This window comes from Coregonus lavaretus (assembly GCF_964263955.1).
Source record: "Coregonus lavaretus genome assembly, chromosome: 7".
Taxonomy (NCBI): domain Eukaryota; kingdom Metazoa; phylum Chordata; class Actinopteri; order Salmoniformes; family Salmonidae; genus Coregonus; species Coregonus lavaretus.
Genome location: NC_139994.1, coordinates 57,696,006 through 57,720,121, shown reverse-complemented (window position 1 = coordinate 57,720,121; position 24,116 = coordinate 57,696,006). Strand labels below are relative to the sequence as shown.

Here is a 24,116-nt window from a genome sequence, read left to right as displayed (position 1 = left end):
AAATAGGCCTATTTAAGCAAGTACTTCCAAGGACGCACAGTTAGTGCCTGCTATCATGGCGGCAGATGCCCATTTCAAAGTCCCACCAACCAGAAAGCACAATAAGAACAACACAAAAGGAAGACAACAGGGTCTGTTACCAAAATGCTCTTGAATGGTCAATGTCAGGCAAGAGAAATGTTCACCATCTGCCAATGCTTACGGAAGTGAGGAATTTTAAGCCTCTGTTGGGAGCTTTCTGTAAACACTACACAGATGAATCCATAGCCTCCAGCACCAGGGGATCTGATCACTGATAAGCATGCACAAGCACAGGAGAAATTACAATGAGGTGTATCCTCTAAATGCTATTGCAAATATTACATGACAGCTTGGACACTGAATCATGACTGTTCGTGACTGACTACTTTACAACATTGTGAGTAATGCCTCGGGATACAGTCTAACTATAGAAGCTCATGCCTTTGTTAGCCAACTCGCCCAGCTGAATCAGTAGGTGTGTCAGCAGAGTTGTACAGGCATAAAACAAGCTGGTTTTTACAAGCCCTTACATCTCACATTATAAGACGCTATAGTTGTATTCCATTTTCAATTACACCAATCAATTTGTCCCAGACATTTGTTTATATTTTAATTTCAAGCTCTGCCAATTGACCTCGGTGACGTGATATTTGGTTTGGAGTTGACATGATATTTGGTTTGGAGTTAGCCGTATTAGATTTGATGGTTGGGAATCTTGTGTTTGCCAGCAGAGAGCAAATATGGGGCCTGTGTTGGTTTGTTAATGAGATGGATTTCAGGGTAAATAGCATAGCGTTTCTTTGCCACATCCTCAGTGAAAGAGCTAAGCAGCTCCTCCAAAACCACAGCCCCATTGACCATGGCGTTCAGCAAACATTATTAAACGTCTGTGAAAGGGGGAACCGACAGCAAACACCCAGACCCAAACCCTATCCTAAAACAGTGTTTCCCAACTCCTGTCCTCTAGTACACCCAACAGCACACATTTTTATTGTAACCCTGGACAAACATACCTGATTCAACTTGTCAACTAATCATCAAGCCCTCAATAAGTGGAAGCAGGTGAGTTTGTCTGGGGCTACAACAAAAATGTGTGCTGGCTTGGGGTACTCGAGGACTGGAGTTGGGAAACCCTGTCCTAAAACCCCTGAACAAGCGCCTTTTGTTGAGGTCGTAAATAAATAGGTTGACATCATATTCTGTGAGCCTGTTTTATTCAATAACTTCAGCGTTGCGTGTTGTGGAGAGCTTAATAAACACACAATAAAAAGCAAACAAACAGGAAACTGAGAAAGCCGCATTCAAGACAAAGGCACACAAAAAGTGACGATTATTTTCAACAAAAAGGTATATGGAGGGACAAAACGCCCCACTTGGCCCATGCTTGTTTTGGAACTCTTTCGTTGAACTCAACTTAAAGCTCATTACATAGCCTAGTACATACAGGTGCAGGAAACACATCTCTGTGCTGTGTTCCATTATCACAGATAAAGGGAGCGTAAGAACGAGTGTCATGAAAAGAAAAAGAGAAAAGTACTCACCGCCGTCTGAGGAAGCAGCCGACTGAAAGAGAACAAAGAGAGACATGAGTGAGAAGCTGAGAAGGTCATGACCTCCTCCTGCTCTGAGACAAGGAACGACTGGAGCCTGAGCGCAGAATGTGCTGTGTGTGTGTGTATGAAAAATGTATGCACTCACTAACTTTAAGTCGCTCTGGATAAGAGCGCCTGCTAAATGACTAAAATGTAAAATGTAAAATGTGTGTGCATGCGTTACTGCAAGGGGAGGGCCCCTGTTCTCAACACATGGTTATTATGTGGGATGTGGGTGGACCCAGCCCAGGGCCTCCGCACACACACACAGCTGTTCACACCTCAATACTAGGGCCCACCCCTCACCACACACACTCTACCTATGACTCACATGCTTTGGACACACAAAAACACACTCGGAGCACAAGAACACATTCAGAGACGCACACTCACACTCTCTCACTCACACACACACACACACACACACACACAGACAAAGGCCAAGATGTGGCACGTCCCTCTCACTGGTGTCGTGGTCAGACTAGAAGTCATCATGAGGAGCCACTTAAGCGGCCGTTGCTTGCACTAATAGGCCACATTTCACATGCTAATTCAGGGGCTGAGTGGGCAATGAAAGTCTATACAAGGCTATAGGCCACAGAGTGATCAGCAATTCTGACAAGCATCTTTGGAAAGACTACAAAAATGTATTTCACAAAGTTCTGGGGTGTAATCATTACGCCGATTCTGTTGCAAAACGTTTTGTCTGTTTACTCCAAACGGAAAACGCAAACGAGAGTTTCAATTGGACAAATTCAGGTAGGTCCCTCCCTGTTTGTTTCCGTTTGTTTCTTAAACGGTAAACGGTTTCCGTAATGAATAGTAGCCGGCCGTGACCGGGAGACCCATGGGGCGGCACACAATTGGCCCAGCGTCGTCTAGGGTAGGGGAGGGAATGGCCGGCAGGGGATGTAGCTCAGTTCATAGAGCATGGCGTTTGCAACGCCAGGGTTGTGGGTTCGATTCCCACGGGGGGTATGAAAAAAAAAAATATATATATATATATAATTTTTAAAAAAGTAATGTATGCACTAACTGTAAGTCGCTCTGGATAAGAGCGTCTGCTAAATGACGTAAATGTAAATGTGAATACACACTCCTGGAATTTCATTTATTAGCAAAATGGTCTCTTCTCTTCACACAAATAGGTTGATTTTATGCAGCAGCTACAAATGTTTACTTATCAAACAATTTGAAGACATTGCTGGGGGGAGAATGGCAGAAAACAAGGTATACCTGTTAACATTAGTTTGGTAAGGCTAAAATAAAGATTTACAGCTAAAAGGCAAATATTTTCAAATGCAGCATAGGAAATGAGTGGAGCATCGTTCAGCTTTGTCCAAGAACACTCTACAAATCAGTGTGTTGGAGGATAAATTTAGAAAGAGAGAGTGATTCCCGACGAGGTTATAAGAAGCCACTTCAGTGTGAATGTGCTGGTAGATACATTCACCTCCAAAATTATTGGCACCCATGATAAAGATGAGCAAAAAAGACTGTATAAAATAAATACAAATACTGAGCTACAGTTGAAGTCGGAAGTTTACATACACCTTAGCCAAATACAATTAAACTCCGTTTTTCACAATTCCTGACATTTAATCCTAGTAAAAATTCCCTGTCTTAGGCCAGTTAGGATCACCACTTTATTTTCAGAATGTGAAATGTCAGAATAATAGTAGAGAGAATAATTTATTTCAGCTTTTATTTCTTTCATCACATTCCCAGTGGGTCAGAAGTTTACATACACTCAATTAGTATTTGGTAGCGTTGCCTTTCAATTGTTTAACTTGGGTCAAACTTTTCGGGTAGCCTTCCACAAGCTTCCCACAACAGACTGGGTGAATTTTGGCCCATTCCTCCTGACAGAGCTGCTGTAACTGAGTCAGGTTTGTAGGCCTCCTTACTCGCACACACTTTTTCAGTTCTGCCCAAACATTTTTTATAGGATTGTGGTCAGGGCTTTGTGATGGCCACTCCAACACCTTGACTTTGTTGTCCTTCAGCCATTTTGCCACAACTCTGGAAGTATGCTTGGGGTCATTGTCCATTTGGAAGACCCATTTGCGACCAAGCTTTGACTTCCTGACTGATGTCTTGAGATGTTGCTTCAATATATCCACATCATTTTCCTTCCTCATGATGCCATCTATTTTGTGAAGTGCACCAGTCCCTCCTGCAGCAAAGCACCCCCACAACATGATGCTGCCACCCCCGTGCTTCACGGTTGGGATGGTGTTCTTCGGCATGCAAGCGTCCCCCTTTTTCCTCCAAACATAACAACGGTCATTATGGCCAAACAGTTATATTTTTGTTTCATCAGACCAGAGGACATTTCTCAAAAAAGTACAATCTTTGTCCCCATGTGCAGATGCAAACCGTAGTCTGGCTTTTTTATGGTGGTTTTGGAGCAGTGGATTCTTCCTTGCTGAGCGACCTTTCAGGTTATGTCAATATAGGACAGGTTTTACTGTGGATATAGATTATTTTGTACCTGTTTCCTCCAGCATCTTCACAAGGTCCTTTGCTGTTGTTCTGGGATTGATTTGCACTTTTCGCACCAAAGTACGTTCATCTCTAGGAGACAGAAAGCGTCTCCTTCCTCAGCGGTATGACGGCTGCATGGTCCCATGGTGTTTATACTTGCGTACTATTGTTTGTACAGATGAACGTGGTACCTTCAGACGTTTGGAAATTGCTCCCAAGGATGAACCAGACTAGTGGAGGTCTACACATTTTTTTCTGAGGTCTTGTCTGATTTATTTTGATTTTCACATGATGTCAAGCAAAGAGGCACTTAGTTTGAAGGTAGGCCTTGAAATACATCCACAGGTACACCTCCAATTGACTCAAATGATGTCAATTAGCCTATCAGAAGCTTCTAAAGCCATGACATCATTTTCTGGAATTTTCCAAGCTGTTTAAAGGCACAGTCAACTTAGTGTATGTAAACTTCTGACCCACTGGAATTGTGATACAGTGAATTATAAGTGAAATAATCTGTCTGTAAACAATTGTTGGAAAAATTACTTGTGTCATGCACAAAGTAGATGTCCTAACCGACTTGCCAAAACTATAGTTTGTTAACAAGAAATTTGTGGAGTGGTTAAAAAACGAGTTTTAATGACTCCAATCTAAGTGTATGTAAACTTCCGACTTCAACTGTATATTGTATGCTCAAAACAATTGAGAAATTATATTACTTTATAATAATACAATTGCTCAGAGAAATAGATTTTGTTTAACAAGTAATTAAAAAAAATCTCTAAAAGGGATAACGACACTGAGCCTTTTTCTAAAATGTTAAAATTTGATTGGAGACCACATTGGGAGGGATGTTGGACCATTCCTCCATACAGAAAATTGGATATGTCTAGACAAGGCAATTCCAACCAGCCTAATGCTTGAGATAAATCATATAATATCGGGGACAGCAAAGTATTGCTATGCATAATTAGCTAAGCTTAATGTAAAAAGATTGCATAATAAGAGATCATTTAAATATCTTTGTGGATCTACTATTAGTCACAGCTGGGAGAAGCAATTTATGCATCTAAAATAACATCCTTCATTGATCAATGACTTGAGGAACATGTCCAGACACATTTTGTGCCCGCCCATTCCCAGTCAGTCTCTGAGTTAGTCAGTGGTAAATAATATTGGACCATCTAAGGGTTAGGGATCATGGTCATGTGCACCCACTGTGGTCCATTCCATTTTGGGAGTGACGGTGACCAAATGTAAACCTTGCGTCAGGGTTTTCCCTCTCTCACAGTGGCGAACAGGCGGCAGTCCCAAGAACCACAACATCTAGTCTTCACTCAACAACCTCGAGGCTGCTGAACCAACCTCAAACAGACGGGTCCTAAAAGCCACCGCTGGAGTGGGGGCTAGACCACATACAGCCATGAGTCAAAGGGAGAGAAGATGAAGGGGTCAATAGAAAACAGAGGGGGGGAAATGGAGAGAACACCCACTCAACTGTTGCTTCAGTAGCACTGGTGGTTTAAAGTACTAGAAGCACCACCTTTTAAATACACAGTAGTCTCCAGTAACCACGTTTTATTCTAAACTACAGACAGCCATCATCTATGATATGACACACGTCTTGGTTAGTTTATAACTCATAAAACGTACCTACTGAAACCATGCAATTGGGTCATTCTATGAAAATGGTTGCTTTCCTGTCCCCCGCCTTAACCACCAGGAAAAACACTTAAAAACGTCCGATAATGACACAAAATGTATGTTTTTGTTTTAATTGAAGTGTTTTTGTGTTAATAAAACATTTGTAAGACAGTTCTATTGCAATTTTTTTTATTTATATAGCATAGCTTGTCCCTCGTGTCAGGAGTCGTGGTTAAGTGCCAAATTTAGAGTTCAAAATATATTTTTTCACACCCTTTCAATGTCATAATACAAAGGAAAGTATTATAGTTATTTAGTGGATTACTTGAACTAAAATATCAACTAAATATTATAAATAATTTACAGGGAATTACCTGTCTCTCAATTTCATGTCCCTGGTGTTACCCCATTATAAAAACCACCATTTAAAAAAATGCAACATGCTTGCTGCTTCTTACTGGGTCAAAGGTTCTTTGGCTGTTTTGAAAAGCACATGGTGAGTCTGCAATTTCTCTTCTATTAGCAATTTGATGATTAATTTGGTAATTTCATGCGAAGCCTTAAGATGTGTCACCAGTGTTACACAGTTTATAGTAAAGGGAAAAGGGAATTTGATTTAGAAAATAATTGTGGTTTGAGCTACTATGTCCGCCATCTTATCATTATCATTAACCTTTTCTATCTTTGATTATATATTTAAATTAAATAGTCAAATTATTCTGGAAAGCCTGAATTTCATAAAAATATAGATAATAACAGGCATTTTTTTTTATGTAGCAAAAATAGCAAAATACATTAAGCTGCCACGTATGTTAATTTACATTTTAAGGGATTGACTATTATCTGACTAAGTAAAAAAAAAAAAAAAACATATAAAAAGAAAATGACTGGTCAAAAAGCCACCATTTTCGTAGAATGACCCAGTTATACAGGTGAGGGCAGTTAAGCACGTTGGGCCAGTAACTGAAAGGTTGCTGGTTCGAATCCCAGAGCCACTAGGTGAACAATCTGTCATTGTGCCCTTGAGCAAGACACTTAACCCTAATTACTCCTGTAAGTCGGTCTGGATAAGAGCGTCTGCTAAATGACTAAAATGTCAACACAAAATTAGTTGCTAGAGTAGTAGCCTAGCCAAATACTGTTTAGCCTAGTAGTAGTGTGACATCTCAAGGCTTTGTGTTTTGTTACATTGATGGGAAAAACAGTTGAGATGTCAGCCATATCCTGTTCTCTAGGATGATGGACTTCCCAACCAATCTTTCATTCATGTTGCCTCATAGGAGAGCATGATACAGTAAATCTCATCATGACAAATTGCGGATGATAGCCAACCAAATACCTTCCCTCCTAAATCACTATGTGTCATATGAGAAGTATTTCTGATTAATGATAATGATACATGTCAGATCATGTCATGTCAGGTTACCTTTCACATCATGTAGGCTACACTTCACCACACATAATCCATTAAAAAAATTGAAATGTCAACCCTCCTTTGATTTATCTCGCCACACCTACAAAAGTTGTTACACTTTTGATTCACGAAACAGAGTGTTTGTGTGTGTGCATGTGTCTCTGTGTGTGTGTGTGTGTGTGTGTGTGTGTGTGTGTGTGTGTGTGTGTGTGTGCGTGCATCTGTGTGTGTGTGTGTGTGTGTGGTGGCAGCCCACAGGGGCTGCTGGGACCACACACACCTCTGTGTGTTTTCCAGCTCATTTTTGCTTCCACACCCCTGTGAAGAGATCAAGTAATGGCTGCCCACCTCTGTTGTCTCAACTGCTCTGCTCTCTTCCTCTGTTCACACCTCCAGTGACTGGCTGGAAGGCACTAGACACTAGGCAGCAGGACCGTAGCTACATATGAGGACTGAGGTCCGGACAAATAAAATAAATAATTAGGAACTCAGTCAGGGTCTCAACTTACTGTTCAGAGTCAAAATAGTAGAATACACAAGGTGCAATTTCGAAACTTGGTTGTGCATAAGCAGTTTTCCTGTTGTTGTATGTCACTAAATCAATTAGCCCATGTCAGTAAAAAAAGTTAGATTGATACATTTGTCTAGTTAGTCTAGCCAGCTAATCATGGCTGAATTACCGACCGAGCACACAGGGCACGTGCTCAACCATTGATTTGGTTAGTCACTCTCACTCAGATATCATATTAACATGGCATACGTCATGGCAAAATTGGTCAAATTACAGGAAATTAACTTTTAAAAACGGCAGAAATTTCTCCCCACAACATGGCAAAATGTGTAGAATTGCAGGAATGTAGCTATAAAACTCCAACAGAAAAAGTTACGTAAAGCAAATGTATTTGTTCACTTTTTGCTAATAAAATACTTTTTCTGCTAACAGATCCCTCTGTACATATACAATTATAGTTTTTAATCCCGCTGCTGAGTTAATGTGAGTTAATGTGTAGTGGCTAATTGTAAAGCTAATAGGCTATGTGTTTGTAAATCGACTGAGACGAATGAAGCAACAGCAACCAATGTGATAAGGGCTGGGGTCATTTTTTATGTTCTCCAAATAGCATTTTTTAGTTTTTAAATTGCATAGAAATGTAGTAAATGAGCTTACCTGGCTACGTCTCTGCTAGGCAGGACAAGCTTTGATCCTATCATTAGTGGGGTGGTTCAGCTTCACAAACCTCTTCAGCATTTAGAGCCAACAAAAGCAAATGTTTATACCTTTTGACACTCCAAATGGACAAAACAATATTTTTTTTAGCTACAACCAAGGCTTTATTGATCCATGAAGGCTTTGATCCACCACCAGTGGATCCTTATCCACCATTTGGTAAAGACACAGTTTACTGAAGTCCTGATGTTTTCATATAGCACAGGTTCTGGTAGAGAGCTCACGGGGGGTACACAGATTATACACTGATTGCAAAGTAGTAATGTAGGCTACAGTAAGGTCCCACATTATTGGCACCTTTGATAAAGATGAGCAAAAAATACTGATTTTATTATATACTTTTTTTTCTCTCAACAAGATGTCAAAATTATTTGCATCCCTAAATATTCGTATAAATTAAATTGCAACAAAATAAAATCTGCATTAACGTTATACTTTTTTAAAATTAATCTCAGTTTAGGGAACTGTATTGTGGCCTTTACATGGATTCCTGTTTCACTGGGGTATAAAAATGAGGTAACACGCATGTAATATTCCTTTGTCATCCATCACCATAGGAAAAGGCAAAGAGCTCACAAACGAAAAGAGACAAATGGCTGTTGTCCTTCATAAATGGCAATGGGTAGAAAAAAAGTATATACCACTTACCAGTATTAGGACAACAATTAAGAAGTTTAAAACCACTGGAACAGTGGTAAACTTGCCTGGTATTGGAAGCAAGTGTATCTTGTGAGGAAGATGGTTCGGGAGGCAAAGAAAAACTTGGTCTCATCTTAGGGTCACCAAGTCTCCAAATTTACAATTAGATGTCACCTCCACGCCAATAGGCTCTTTGGAAGGGTTGCCAAAAAATGCCTTTATTGAGATGAATGTAAACACCTGGAGTTTGCTAAACGGCATTGGCACTTGGATTGGAACCGGTGCTATGGTCAGATGACACGAATATAGTGCTCTTTGGCCAAGCACACCAGTGGTGGGTTTGGCGTCGAAAGAAGGATGCATATTCAGAAAATAACCTCATACCTATGTTAAAATATGGTGGTGGATCTTTGATGTTATGGGGCCGTTTTGCTTCCACTGGTCCTGGGGCCCTTGTTAAGGTCAACGGCATCATGAACTCAACCAAGTACCAGGACATTCTAGCCAAAAACCTGGTAGGAAGCTGAAACTTCGTTACAAGTGGATCTTCCAGCAAGACAATGACCCTAAGCACACATCAACATCCTCAAAGAAATGTTTAATTGACCACAAAAATCTACTTTGTCTCCGGACTAGAACCCCATTGTAAACCTGTGGTTTGAATTGAAGAGGGCAGTCCATAATCGCAGACTGAAGGATATCAAGGATCTGGAAAGATTCTGTATGGAGGAATGGTCCAACATCCCTTCCAATGTGTTCTCCCATCTCACAAAACATTTTAGAAAAATACTCAGATGGGTTATCCTCGCAAGGGGAGGGTGCCAGAGTATAGAAAACAAGGGTGCCAATAATTGACACCAATCTTTTTCAGATTTATTTGTATAACTTGTTAAACAAAATCTATTTCTATGAGCAATCGTATTAGTATAAAATAATATAATTGTCCCTTTTCTTTGTATACAATATAGCTCAGTATTTGTATTATTTATTTTACAGTCTTTTTTGCTCATCTTTATCATGGGTGCCAATAATTATGGACCTGACTGTACATCTGATAGTGGCATCCAAATCAAATCAAGAGAAGAGCATGGCAGCCATGTGGGATGTAACCACAATGATGTTAAGAGAGAAATAAAACTAAACTTGTCCAATGTAAGCATTAACATATGGCAGCCACAGGCTATGCATACATTTCCAACACAAATGCGGGTTTGTCATAAACACCACACATTCAACACTGACCCAGGTACCAAACTGTAGCTCAGACCACTGTAGCTCAGCTGAGCTGTAGCTCAGACCACAGACCACGTCTACCCAACTGTTGCTCAGTTGGTAGAGCATGGCGCTCGTAATGCCAGGGTGGTGGGTTCGACTCCTGGCACCCCACGCACGTAAAATGTATCACTTTGGATAAAAGTGTATGCTAAATGGCATATATTATTATATTAAAGACCAGAGTTGTAGAAAAAGTTAAAACTATGCCAGATCACATCCCACTTACTGACTTGTTTAAAACTGGGTTAAGAGAGATTGACTTTGTTGATCACAGAGAGAGAAATGCAGTTTCAACCTTCACGCAAGTTGAAGCAGTTCCTCTGTCCCAAAGCACAACTGTGAAAACAAACATTACCACAATCAATGTGATTCCCCACTCCAGATAGACCTTAGTGAGAGAGAACGCCCGACACAGCTGTTTTGAGTGGGAGAGAGGAGAGAGAAAGAGAGAGGAGAAGAAAAGAGTGAGAAAGAGTGAGAGAGAGAGAGAGAGGAATTACTAAAGCAGATGCCTTAACAAAAAACAGGAGTCCTTTACCACCACAAGACAAAATAATGAAACTCTCCCACAAAGTTCTCAGAAGTTTACTTACGTTGTTGAAGTACCAGGCTTTCTTTAAGGAGAGTCTATTTTTGAGACTCATTGTTCTCAGAGTCTGGTGTATGCTAACAGGCAGACAGATATGTGTCTGAGCGCATACCTGAACACTCCCTACCAGGGGCGGAGCTTCAATGCGCACCCAAGGCAGCCAATGAGAGAAGCCCCCAAGAACGTTTGTCATATCATTGAAAAAAATCGTGATAAGCAGAAAAAATTATATGGTAACACTTTACTTGACACCCAGTGTCATAACACGTTATGACAAGGTCATAACCATGTCATAATGTCATAACAGCTGACATAACTTGTTATAACCTGTCATATGGTCTTAACACGGTCATGACCCATATATTTACACCTGTTGTGACATATATTACGTTATTTTATGGCTGGTTATGACACATACATAAGAGTGTCAAAACCCACATTTATTCCAATCAGTTTTTTTCCCTGCCAAGAAATGTCCTTTCTTTTGAAAGCTTGTTTCTAAAATCATTTGTTGTTTCAGTCATGTTTTTTTCATCATATTTTATTAAATAACTTGTAGAAAATATGCTTTATGACACTGTTATGAAGCATTATGACCATCCTGTGTCACTTTACTTGGACTAAGAAAATACACTTTATGACACTGTCAAGAAGAATTATGACCATCATAATCATATACGCCAGATAGGCCTATCACGTACATGCCCTTATATCAGTCATCAGTCAAAAAGAGGGTGTCTTGTCCAGCTCCTGAAATCTGCTCCTGCATTCATCCCAGTCATCAGCAACAGAGCATTGGGGTAGGTGCATGTCTGACATCACTGTGTGCGTAATTACAATTATCATTTTACATGGTCAATTAAAAATATATATATATATAACATAAACATACTGTTGACACATAGGCTATGGTGTAATGGAACGTTTTGCCTTGTGTGCTAGGTTTAGTGGGTTTTGACACTCTTATGTAGGTGCCATAACCAGCCATAAAATAACGCAATATATGTCACAACAGGTCTAAATATGTGTCATGACAGTGATATGACCATATTATAACAAGTTATGACAAGTTATGTCAGCTGTTATGACATATTATGACATGGTTATGACCGTGTCATAACGTGTCATAACGTGTTATGACGCTGGGTGTCCTGTAAAATGTTACCTTTATGTCTGCATTTGTTTAAGATATTACCTCGCATATCATTGGTGCATTCTTCTGTTGTCATGGATTCAAATAATGCATTTTAGGATCCAACCAATCTGTGACCGTCCACTCATTTGCGTTAGATCTAGCAGGCTAGCTAGCAAAAAATCAGAGCTATGGCTAGAATGGAACGTAGGTATAAATCTGGGGCTCAGAAGCGAAGACAAAAAGGAAGAACAGGATAAAAAGACCTGGTCATATGTGCCCTTAATACATTTCTTTAGTAAAGTTGAGCAGCATGAATATATTGAGACTAACAACAACGTCCCTGACACTGTCAGTGAATCTGGTGACCGTGTCAATGACAGAAGCAGCAGCTGCATGGCAGCATCAAATCAGGAAGGGAGGAATGAGAGTGCTCCGACTCCGACAGCTAGCAGCGAGGCCAGGGCAGGACAGGAGGAGGACATGACAAATGTTGATGTTGAGCAGGAAGGGAGGAATGAGAGTGCCACCAGCGAGGACCTCATTGGTAGGAATAACGAGGAGGGGAGGCCCTTGGCTATGCCTCGCACCCATGGGAGTGAAAGCTCCGCCCCTACTCCCCACCCAAATGCTGCCATCATGTCTGTACAAGTCGGAGAGAGCCGGGGAAATTTGAAGAGGTACCAGACTGGAGGACCTCAGTTCCCCTATACTCCTGCTCTCACTGTTGCCGTGGCAACCCACACGAGCAATACAGTACATTCAGCCTCCGCCACCACAGTGCGTGAGGGATTCGGATGAACACAACCCCCTGCTCCCTCCTCCTCGAAAAATGTCAAACCACATTGGCCTCTTTCCTATTCTTTTGTTTCCAGACACAGTATTCTATATTCATTGCCTCGAGAGGGCTTGAGTCACTGATAAATTGAAACCAGATGAATTTTCAAATCAGATTGAGCATTTATTTAAAAATTTAACTGCTCCAGTTTATCCTCATCAGGTTGCACCGTTCAGCTATAATTTAATCCACCATAACTATCAACTCCAACTACAAAAGCAATGGACAATTTCTATAACCAAGAAAACAATGTATGATTTAATGAAAATAATCATGTCAAATATTTGACTGGTTCCACTAGCAGTTTTTCCTTTCCACAAAAGAGAAGGAAAATATGTTTTGAAACCTTTGGCATTGGAGTCGGACTGAGTCGCAGTTCTGATGCTCTTTGGCAATCTCTGGGATCTCTGTGCAAATTGCTTTGGACCCACTCTATTTTCCTAAACATGGGTGGCCCATTCCAAGGTTTTCCCATAGCTGATGGACAAGCCTTATTCCATTTCATTCCTCTCTTAATGTAGAGTTCCCATCATTTCATCATGGCCTAGAAGTGCTGTGTAACCATGGTTTCACATGCAGTATTCTTACCATGCTAAGATTTCACAGTGGATTGTTTAATGTCCTAGTGCATTTGAACATGGTATATCATGGTCTATTAATGTTTATCATGTGAATGTCCTCTCAAAAAAGAAAGAGAGTGAGAGAGAGAGAGAGAGAGAGAGAGACAGACAAAGAGAGAAAAAGTGTGTGTGTGTGTGTGTGTGTGTGTGTGTTATCTGCAAGGTTTTTAAACTAATACAAACTAATCTTGAAAAAACTATTTAGTAAACTGAAATAAGATAATTAACAAAACCGTTTGAAAAACTAAAACTATACTGAAACTATTATCTTTGATTGCAAAACTAACTAAAATATAAACCATCATGAATGATGTTACATTTGAGGTTTTCTTTCTAAATTGTCAGCAAAGATGTTATGGGGTTTTCAATCTTTAGGGGCTTTTCAAGCCTCTGAATCTGCTGGGTAAATGCTGCCAGGAGATGGCGATGTTTCAAATAGACCTTGCTTGTGAATCACTCTCACTGCAAGTGACTGGAGTCAATGCTGTAACTATGGGAATACATTTCTGCAAAGGCGGTAACATTCTAGCCAATGAGAGGGCAGATTCGCAAGTGAACAACAGGCACAGTTACGATATAACATTGTTTTCTCAAAGTTGCCGGGATGCCACTTATATCAGTACATTTGTAACAACCTAAACATTACGAAACTTCTATTCGATCAAATAAGCCTCACGTATTCAACACTCTCTCATTGAACGCCATACAAAAAATCCCCTTTTTGACTGGTTAATGCTTATTTTCGCACAGACAGATTTTGCTATCACTAGCGATCACTAGCTACAGTAGCACTAGCTATCAGGGAAGAAATCCGCTAGGTAGCTAGCATATCCAAAGGGCGAGAACGCCAGGCTAGTGGGTACAATTCCCGGGACACCCATACAGAAAATGTATGCACGCATGACTGTAAGTAGCTTTGGATAAAAGCGTCTGCTAATTGGCATATATATTATATATTATTAATATAGCATGTGTACAAATTTACCAAACACAAATAACAAATAACCAATCAATTTGTTTTGATTTCATGTGAGTCATCTTTCTAGATCAGTTCCTCATCCAATTGTCATCCTTACGATTCTTGCTTACTGACTGTGAGCTGTAAGAAGAAAGCTTTGCAGAAAATTCCCACACTTCTTGCTTACTGACATTTCCCAAAATGCCTCAGTCTGTTCCAACCATTGTCTATTGAGGCCCAGAAGGTCCTAATCATCCAAATGAAGGCATCCTATCATGAGACTCCATAAGTGGACTTAAAGATGGAATCCGCAGTAGGGGAAACAGCGCCACGGTCCTTCTTATTGTTTTGTTGACGAAGCGGAGGAGAGGCGCGTCGCCCAAAGTGGTATAAAAAAGGTGCAGACATATTCTGCTGTTCCATCGCACGTGTAATGATGTCCGAGGGGGGGGGGGGGGACTGTTTTCGTTGTTTGCAGTAACTTTTTTGTTGTTGTAATATCGCAAACAGACGTGACAGCTTTACTATTAATGATTCCAGCTTTAATAACCCTTGAGCCAACACTCCCACAACCAAATCAATTAGTCAGATATTTCCTTTCCTCCCTATACTCCAATGTCAACGAGCAGCACTCGTCAGAAGTTCTAAGCAATCTCAAATTGAAGCAGACAACTAATCTCTGCCTGCTCTCTTATGGCAGACTACAAACTATTCCTCTGAAAACCACATCAGGAGAGGGTTTTGGAAGCCACTTCCTTTTGACTGGTAAGATGGAAAATAAATGTATTCTCCAACAGAGTGAGGAGAAAAAGAGAGAGGAGAGACTCCTCTGGCGATATGTGAGCGAGTGAAGATACCCCCGAGACAGAGAGACAACCTTGTGTTGTGTGCTTCAAAATGTTTTCACCGGGAAATCCATTTAGCCACAAAGCCATTGTAGGTCTCCTAGACACTGTGTAACATCAGCTCAGATCTGATGATGAGCTCATGAACGATGATTGAGTGACAGTGAGGGATAGTAAACAAATTGATGTGCCATCTACAGTGGGGAAAAAAAGTATTTAGTCAGCCACCAATTGTGCAAGTTCTCCCACTTAAAAAGATTAGAGAGGCCTGTAATTTTCATCATAGGTACACGTCAACTATGACAGACAAATTGAGAAAAGAACATCCAGAAAATCACATTGTAGGATTTTTAATGAATTTATTTGCAAATTATGGTGGAAAATAAGTATTTGGTCACCTACAAACAAGCAAGATTTCTGGCTCTCACAGACCTGTAACTTCTTCTTTAAGAGGCTCCTCTGTCCTCCACTCGTTAGCTGTATTAATGGCACCTGTTTGAACTTGTTATCAGTATAAAAGACACCTGTCCACAACCTCAAACAGTCACAATCCAAACTCCACTATGGCCAAGACCAAAGAGCTGTCAAAGGACACCAGAAACAAAATTGTAGACCTGCACCAGGCTGGGAAGACTGAATCTGCAATAGGTAAGCAGCTTGGTTTGAAGAAATCAACTGTGGGAGCAATTATTAGGAAATGGAAGACATACAATACCACTGATAATCTCCCTCGATCTGGGGCTCCACGCAAGATCTCACCCCGTGGGGTCAAAATGATCACAAGAACGGTGAGCAAAAATCCCAGAACCACACGGGGGGACCTAGTGAATGACCTGCAGAGAGCTGGGACCAAAGTAACAAAGCCTACCATCAGTAACACACTACGCCGCCAGGGACTCAAATCCTGCAGTGCTAGACGTGTCCCCCTGCTTAAGCCAGTACATGTCCAGGCCCGTCTGAAGTTTGCTAGAGTGCATCCAGAAGAGGATTGGGAGAATGTCATATGGTCAGATGAAACCAGAATATAACTTTTTGGTAAAAACTCAACTCGTCGTGTTTGGAGGACAAAGAATGCTGAGTTGCATCCAAAGAACACCATACCTACTGTGAAGCATGGGAGTGAAAACATCATACTTTGGGGCTGTTTTTCTGCAAAGGGACCAGGACGACTGATCCGTGTAAAGGAAAGAATGAATGGGGCCATGTATCGTGAGATTTTGAGTGAAAACCTCCTTCCATCAGCAAGGGCATTGAAGATGAAACGTGGCTGGGTCTTTCAGCATGACAATGATCCCAAACACACCGCCCGGGCAACGAAGGAGTGGCTTCGTAAGAAGCATTTCAAGGTCCTGGAGTCTCCAGATCTCAACCCCATAGAAAATCTTTGGAGGGAGTTGAAAGTCCGTGTTGCCCAGCGACAGCCCCAAAACATCACTGCTCTAGAGGAGATCTGCATGGAGGAATGGGCCAAAATACCAGCAACAGTGTGTGAAAACCTTGTGAAGACTTACAGAAAACGTTTGACCTGTGTCATTGCCAACAAAGGGTATATAACAAAGTATTGAGAAACTTTTGTTATTGACCAAATACTTATTTTCCACCATAATTAGCAAATAAATTCATTAAAAATCCTACAATGTGATTTTCTGGATTTTCTTTCCTCATTTTGTCTGTCATAGTTGACGTGTACCTATGATGAAAATTACAGGCCTCTCTCATCTTTTTAAGTGGGAGAACTTGCACAATTGGTGGCTGACTAAATACTTTTTTTCCCCACTGTACTTCCTAAAGGCAAAGTGGGCATGTAAGACCAAGGATCAAACTGAGAGGTTCATTCCTAAAATCTGACCATGGCGTGCATACAATCAGTGTTCATACATTTTTCATGACTTCAATGGGTGAACATTCATTGCTGATGTTCTGATGTACACTAGACTAGAGCTCTTACATGGGGCTATTTGTTTGCAACTTCAATAAAATGTCCACTTGTTTTGAATGATTCTACAACAAAGATCTTCTCACAAGCATACACGATGTCGCAGTCTCAATGTATTTGCCTTGAAGAGCAGCAAGGAAGGACATTGTTCAGGTCAAACCAGAAACTGGATCCCACTGGAGCCAATCAGCTGTGGTACACAACCATTCAGCTTTTGGTTTAATCCTTTCCAGAAACAAAGGCCTTTAACTGTCATTTAAGGTCAGTCTGATTTGCATGTGAACAACAGCCATTGTCCCCTTGCGTTTCATCTCCTAATCTCCCTGATCTGTGCTAATCACAGCCATTCTTCTTTAACGCTCTCCAATTAGCCGCTACAGCCACAGCAGATGGGGCGGCTCCAGTCTGGACATCAACTGGTATGTGTTAAACTGGTATGTTGTTGTAGACTACCTGATGTAAGTGTGAATGTGTGTGTGTGTGTGTGTGGGGGGGGGGGGGTGTATAAAATCAAGCACACAGCCGTGCAAACTCCATAGATAAACATTGGCAGTAGAATGGCCTTACTGAAGAGCTCAGTGACTTTCAACATGGCACAGTCATAGGATGCCACCTTACCAACAAGTCAGTTCGTCAAATTTCTGCCCTGCTAGAGCTGCCCCAGTCAACTGTAAGTGCGGTTATTGTGAAGTGGAAACGTCTAGGTGCAACAACGGCTCAGCTGCAAAGTGGTAGGACACACAAACTCACAGAATGGGACCGGCGATTGTTGAAGCGCGTAAATATTGTCTGTCCTCGGTTGAAACACTCACTACTAGGTTCCAAACTGCCTCTGGAAGCAACGTCAGCACAAGAACTGTTCATCGGGAGCTTCATGAAATGGGTTTCCATGGCCGAGCAGCCACACACAAGCCTAAGATCACCATGCGCAATGCCAAGCGTCGGCTGGAGTGGTGTAAAGCTCGCCGCCATTGGACTCTGGAGCAGTGGAAACGCGTTCTCTGGAGTGATGAATCACGCTTCACCATCTGGCAGTCTGACGGATGAATCTGGGTTTGGCGGATGCCAGGAGAATGCTACCTGCCCAAATGCAAAGGGCCAACTGTAAAGTTTGGTGGGGGAGGAATAATGGTCTGGGGCTGTTTTTCATGGTTCGGGCTAGGCCCCTTAGTTCCAGTGAAGGGAAATCTTAACACTACAGCATACAATGACATTCTAGACGATTCTGTGCTTCCAACTTTGTGGCAACAGTTTGGGGAAGGCCCTTTCCTGTTTCAGCATGACAATGCCCCTGTGCACAAAGCGAGGTCCATACAGAAATGGTTTGTCGAGATTGGTGTGGAAGAACTTGACTTGACTGGCCTGGACAGAGCCCCTACCTCAACCCCATCGAACACCTTTGGGATTAATTGGAACGCCGACTGTGGGCCTAATCACCCAACATCAGTGCCCGACCTCACTAATGCTCTTGTGGCTGAATGGAAGCAAGTCTGCTGATGTAAAAAGGGCTTTGTAAATACATTTGATTGATTGATTGAAGTCCCCGCTGCGATGTTCCAACATGTAGGGGAAAGCCTTCCCAGAAGAGTGGAGGCTGTTATAACGGCAAATGGCGGGCCAACTCCATATTAATGCCCACTAGGCCCTGTGTAGCTCAGTTGATAGGGCATGGCGCTTGCAACGCCAGGGTTGTGGGTTCGATTCCCACGGGGGGCCAGTATGATTATATATATTTTTTATGTATGCACTCACTAACTGTAAAGTCGCTCTGGATAAGAGCGTCTACTAAATGACTAAAATGTAAATGTATTGATTTTTCAATGAGATATTCGACAAGTAGGTGTCCACATACTTTTGGTCATGTAGTGTATATATCTGTATCAGTGTTAGCCAGGCCATAATAGGGCAGCCATGACAGTGATAACACGTTAGCTGGGAGTGTTACTGTGTTAGCATTCCTCTCACTGGAGATGTTTACCTTTCTCATTCCTGATGCTCTACGTCTCTCAGGGTCAAACACACCAAACCCAGGCTATATAACAGACACAACTGAGCGTTTCCTCCTTGTTCCAGAAACGGGTAATATCAATTTAACCCCGCCTGACCCTTCGTACAGGTACAGTGACCTAATGTCTTTCCGAGGCATGACATTCGCTCCATTAAGCAATTACTAGTGTTGCTCTGAATACAAATACGTCAGTGTGGCGGAACCGCAAAAAATGTGTAACTTCATTTAGAATAGATTGGATAACATCTGAGATCTCAAACTTTCATAACAGGCTTACTGTACAGTGTGTGACGTTAAACGTTGAGCTGAAAACATCTTTGCGGTAAATCAGTTGAGGAACATTGAGGAAGACCGAACTGGTCCACGCAACAAAAATATTCAGACATGGGACCTCGGTGACTTCACGGCCTCGTTGACTACGATGGAGGAGAGGCTCCCCTCCCATGAGCCTTGAAGGCATGCAGAGTTGGCCACATAAGACCCCAACATATTCTCCCCACTTTCTCTCCCACAACTACACAAGAAATGGGCTTTCCAAACTGAAACCAGGCACTTGTAATTAGCCCTTAGCTTCTTCCCCCTTAGTCTCCCCAAAATAGCCCCACTACAGAGAGAGAAAGCTTGAAGGGTTTCTTGCAGTGTTTTGAAAATCAAGGGTGATCTTACTTGGGCAGCCCGCCCATTAGGGCATTAGGAGCGGCGCCCCACTTGTCATTGGTAAAAAAAATAACACTTGTGATTGGTCAACAAAATAAATAAATAAATCTATATTTTTAGATAATATATTTCAAAAATATATTGTTCAAAACAAGCTGTTCAGTGTACTTACTACTCTGCCCCTCAGTGACTGCCAGCAGCAGCAGCTCCGCCTCCATGGGCGCACAGGCTTTGCGAACATTGCTTGGATTTTTTTGCCAGCTATTGGCTATGAGAGGGAACTGCTAGCATAAATTATAACAGCACAAAGTAAATGGACCATCCAAGTCTTTCTAAACTCATATCTGACTAACTCGGAAATATGAAGTTATATCAGAATGAACATTAACTGGCTAGCGCATCATGCTTTGTGACATTATGGTAGCTAGCTATCCCCACTTAGATAATGTGTTTTCACTTATTGCGTCTGTATGCTTGTTGCGTTCTACCTGGTGCACTCGTTCGTTCGTGAGCTGGCTGCTCATTTTAAATAGTATAATCTAATCTGTTCAAAACTGAGGCAGCATGTGCAGCAGTGGTCATTCGGTTTTGACATGCGAAAGTGAAATTGGTGTATTTATGCTGTTGTTCAAATGCAGAGATCGCTTTATATACTGTATCTTCTCAAAAAAACTACTGGTAGGTCGAAAACATGGCATCATATTTCTGTCATGCTGCTTTGCCCCGAGTATTTAGCCAATCAGCGGCCGACACTGGTGGTTTTGTTTAGCCTATGATGATGAGAGGGCCTTGTGATTTGTAGGCTTGGAGTTTTTCAGTGTGTAACCAGACTAAGGGAGATGGACTGGTGTCACGGATCCCCCCGGTACTGCTGCTCATTCCGTTCACCAGCTCCGGAGGTCTACGTCACTGGCCTTCAAGGCGTCACTGACCTGGATCATTACCACCAACCCCAGACTGTCTTGTCTCATTACGCACACCTGGTTCCCATTCCCCCTGATTAGTATGTGTATATATGTGCCCTCTGTTCCCCATTGTCCATGTCAATTATTGTCCCATGTCAGTTGGTCTCGTGAGTACCTGTGCTCTGTTGTATCGGCTACGTGTTACTGTAAATTGTATTACGGTTTACATACCATGTAATTGTGCACTTGTTATTATGGGTCTCTACCCTGTATTGTTTAGAGGTTTACACCTCGCTCTTTTGTTTGGGTTACATCCCTGTGTTATATATATGTGTTTGTTTTGGGCTTCATCCCCGTCGTTTTTCATGACGTACCTTATGTTGGGTAGAGAAATAAAAAACCCTATTACGTATTCCTGCGCCTGTCTTCTATCAGTATACAACGTGACAGAATAATCAACCCAGCGAAAATGGAGACAGCGGGAAAGGCAGAGCTGGCGATCATCGTAGAGACAGTCCAGCATAATGAGGACTGTCTCTCCAGACTCGGCAGTGCCATGGACAGCAACCATCCTGCGTTTGGAGGGGAATGTGCAGTCCCTCCAGTCTCCAGCACCGGTTCCGGCACCACCCCCCACACCACTATTACCTGCCTCCGTCCCATCTGAGCCGGTCCGCGGAATACCCCTGTCCTTCCCGGAGCGCTTTGACGGCACGCCAGCGAGATGCAAGGGATTCCTTCTCCAATGCGACCTGTGCCTTGCTCGCTCAGCCGAGGCTGTCTCCGGGAGAGACAGGGTTGCCACAGTCATCTCGGCACTGACCGGACAGGTCCTGGACTGGGGTGCCGCGGTCTGGGAAACGGGCGGACCCGAGGTCGAGTCCTACGAGTGCTTCACCCTCCTCTTCCGCTCGGTGTTTGATCATCCTGTGGAGGGCCGAGAGGGGGGTGAGCGTCTACTCTGACAACGCCAGGGATCTAGGACCACCTCGGAGTTTGCCCTGGAGTTCCGGACAATCGTGGCCTCCACCGGATGGAACGAGTCGGCTCTGGTCACCGTTTTCGGCAGCGGACTGCAGGAGGAGGTACAGATGGAGTTAGCCTGCCGTGATGACAACCTGTCACTTGACCAGCTCATCAGCATGGCGATCCGGTTGGACAACCTCCTGCGGTCTCGACGAAGAGCCGATGAAGGTGGGCTCTGCACGTTTGTCGGAGGCAGAGCGTAGGAGAAAGAGAAATCTGGGCCTCTGCTCCTATTGTGGAGAAAGGGGTCATGTCTCCCCGACCTGCCCTCCATTAATAGGCGAGGAGGTGACAACCCAGGGAATTCCCCTGCTCCAACCCAGGTAGGATGCAAGATCTGCTCTCCTTTTCTGTCAACTCAACCAGTGTGTTTTTCCATTAAATTCCCTGAATACCCTAGCCCCTCACTCCCGTTAGCTCTGATTGATTCCGGAGCTGCCGGGAATCTTTTAGATAGCGCACTGGCCACTGCATTACGCATTCCTTTTGTTCCCCTACAGTCACCCATTCCGGTTCGATCCCTGGATAATCAGGAGTGTCAGGGGAGGTGTCTCGTGGTGTCTGTCAACACCACTACAGTGGAAAGTCCGGACCACGCCACTCAAGTGGATTTACCGGAGGAATACCAGGATCTGGACCGGGTTTTCTCTAAGACCCAGACTACACGCCTGCCTCCTCATCGCCCCTGGGACTGTGCCATTGACCTGCTGTCTGACGCAGCCCTCCTGAGAGGACACGTCTATCCCCTCTCCTACGCGGAGACTGTGGCCATGGAGACCTACGTACAGGAGAGCCTCCAGCAGGGTTTTCTCCGCCCCTCTATGTCACCAGCCTCCTCAAGCTTCTTTTTTGTTAAGAAGAAAGATGGGGGACTGCGCCCCTGCATTGATTATCGAACACTGAATAAAGCCACCGTTAAGTTCAGCTATCCTTTACCCCTCATCCCAACCATCATCGAGCAAATGCACGGGGCGCGGTACTTCACGAAACTGGACTTGAGGAGCGCCTACAATCTGGTGCGCATTCGTGCAGGCGTCCTCCAACCTATCAGAGCTCTTGCAGCATGAACTGATATGTTGTCCACCCAATCAAAGGATCAGATAATTAATCTAGTACTGAAAGCATAAGCTACAGCTAGCTAGCACTGCAGTGCATAAAATGGTGTGAGTAGTTGACTCAAAGAGAGAGAAAGACAATAGTTGAACAGTTTTGAACAAATTAATTTATTCCAAAATGAAGCAGGAGCAAGAGAGAGACAGAGAGAGAGAGAGCTATATTAGGCTTTTTTTTTCACTTTCACTTACAGTGCCTTCAGTAAGTACTCAGACCCCTTGACTTCTCTACATTTTGTTACATTACAGCCTTATTCTAAAATTTATTAAATAAATAAAAATCCTCAGCAATCTACACACAATACCCTCTAAATTCAATTGATTGGACATGATTTGGATAGGCACACACCTGTCTATATAAGGTCCCAAAGTTGACAGTGCATGTCAGAGCATAAACCAAGCCATGAGGTCGAAGGAATTGTCCGTAGAGTTCCGAGACTGGATTGTGTCGAGGCACAGATCTGGGGAAGGGTACCAAACATTTCTGCAGCATTGAAGGTCCCCAAGAACACAGTGACCTCCATCATTCTTAAATGGAAGAAGTTTGGAACCACCAAGACTCTTCCTAGAGCTGGCCACCCGGCCAAACTCAGCAATCGGGGGAGAAGGGCCTTGGTCAGGGAGGTGACCAAGAACCCGATGGTCACTCTGACAGAGCTCTGGAGTTCCTCTGTAGAGATGGGAGAACCTTCCAGAAGGAAGAACCTTCCAGAAGGACAACCATCTCTGCAGCACTCCAGAGCTCTGTCAGAGTGACCATCGGGTTCTCCCATCTCCAATTTACTGCCACCGGGGCCTGCCGGTGTAACTGCTAAACTGCTTGCTGTACTGCGGGTTTACTAACGCGTTAGTTCTAGTAGCTATGTTGACTAGCTATGACGTTAGCTAATATGTTGACAACGATATAGGCTGTGTGTAGCGGTTAGCGGTTATGATATGAAAGTTTGGCTTTGAAAGGTTTTTTTCGCCTGGTCACAGATAGCTGATTTGTTGTGCAAGATGGCACTGAAGTCCCCAAGTGAAGGGAAAAGGTGCGAGGAGGAGAGCTTGTAGATGCGAGAATGAATACAACGAGGAAAGTGATCATGCTGTTTGTATGTGGCTGCTATGAAAGTGAACTGCACGTGATCAGGGGTGTGTGTATTCATTCCGCTGATTCTGTTGAAAATAAAACCTTAAACAGAATGAAACAG

The 24,116-nt window shown here is 42.8% G+C and overlaps 1 protein-coding gene across 1 annotated transcript in view; it reads right to left on the bottom strand.

The window, feature by feature from the left end:
* Window positions 1-24,116, bottom strand: part of LOC311132690 (regulator of G-protein signaling 12-like) — a gene marked incomplete at its 3' end in the record, with an annotated part of 70,225 nt that overhangs the window by 25,685 nt on the left and 20,424 nt on the right. Inside the window, exon 3 of the mRNA XM_084165958.1 lies at window positions 1,563-1,584. Coding sequence (XP_084022084.1) covers window positions 1,563-1,584 — 22 coding nt within the window. The remainder of the gene's footprint in view (window positions 1-1,562; window positions 1,585-24,116) is intronic.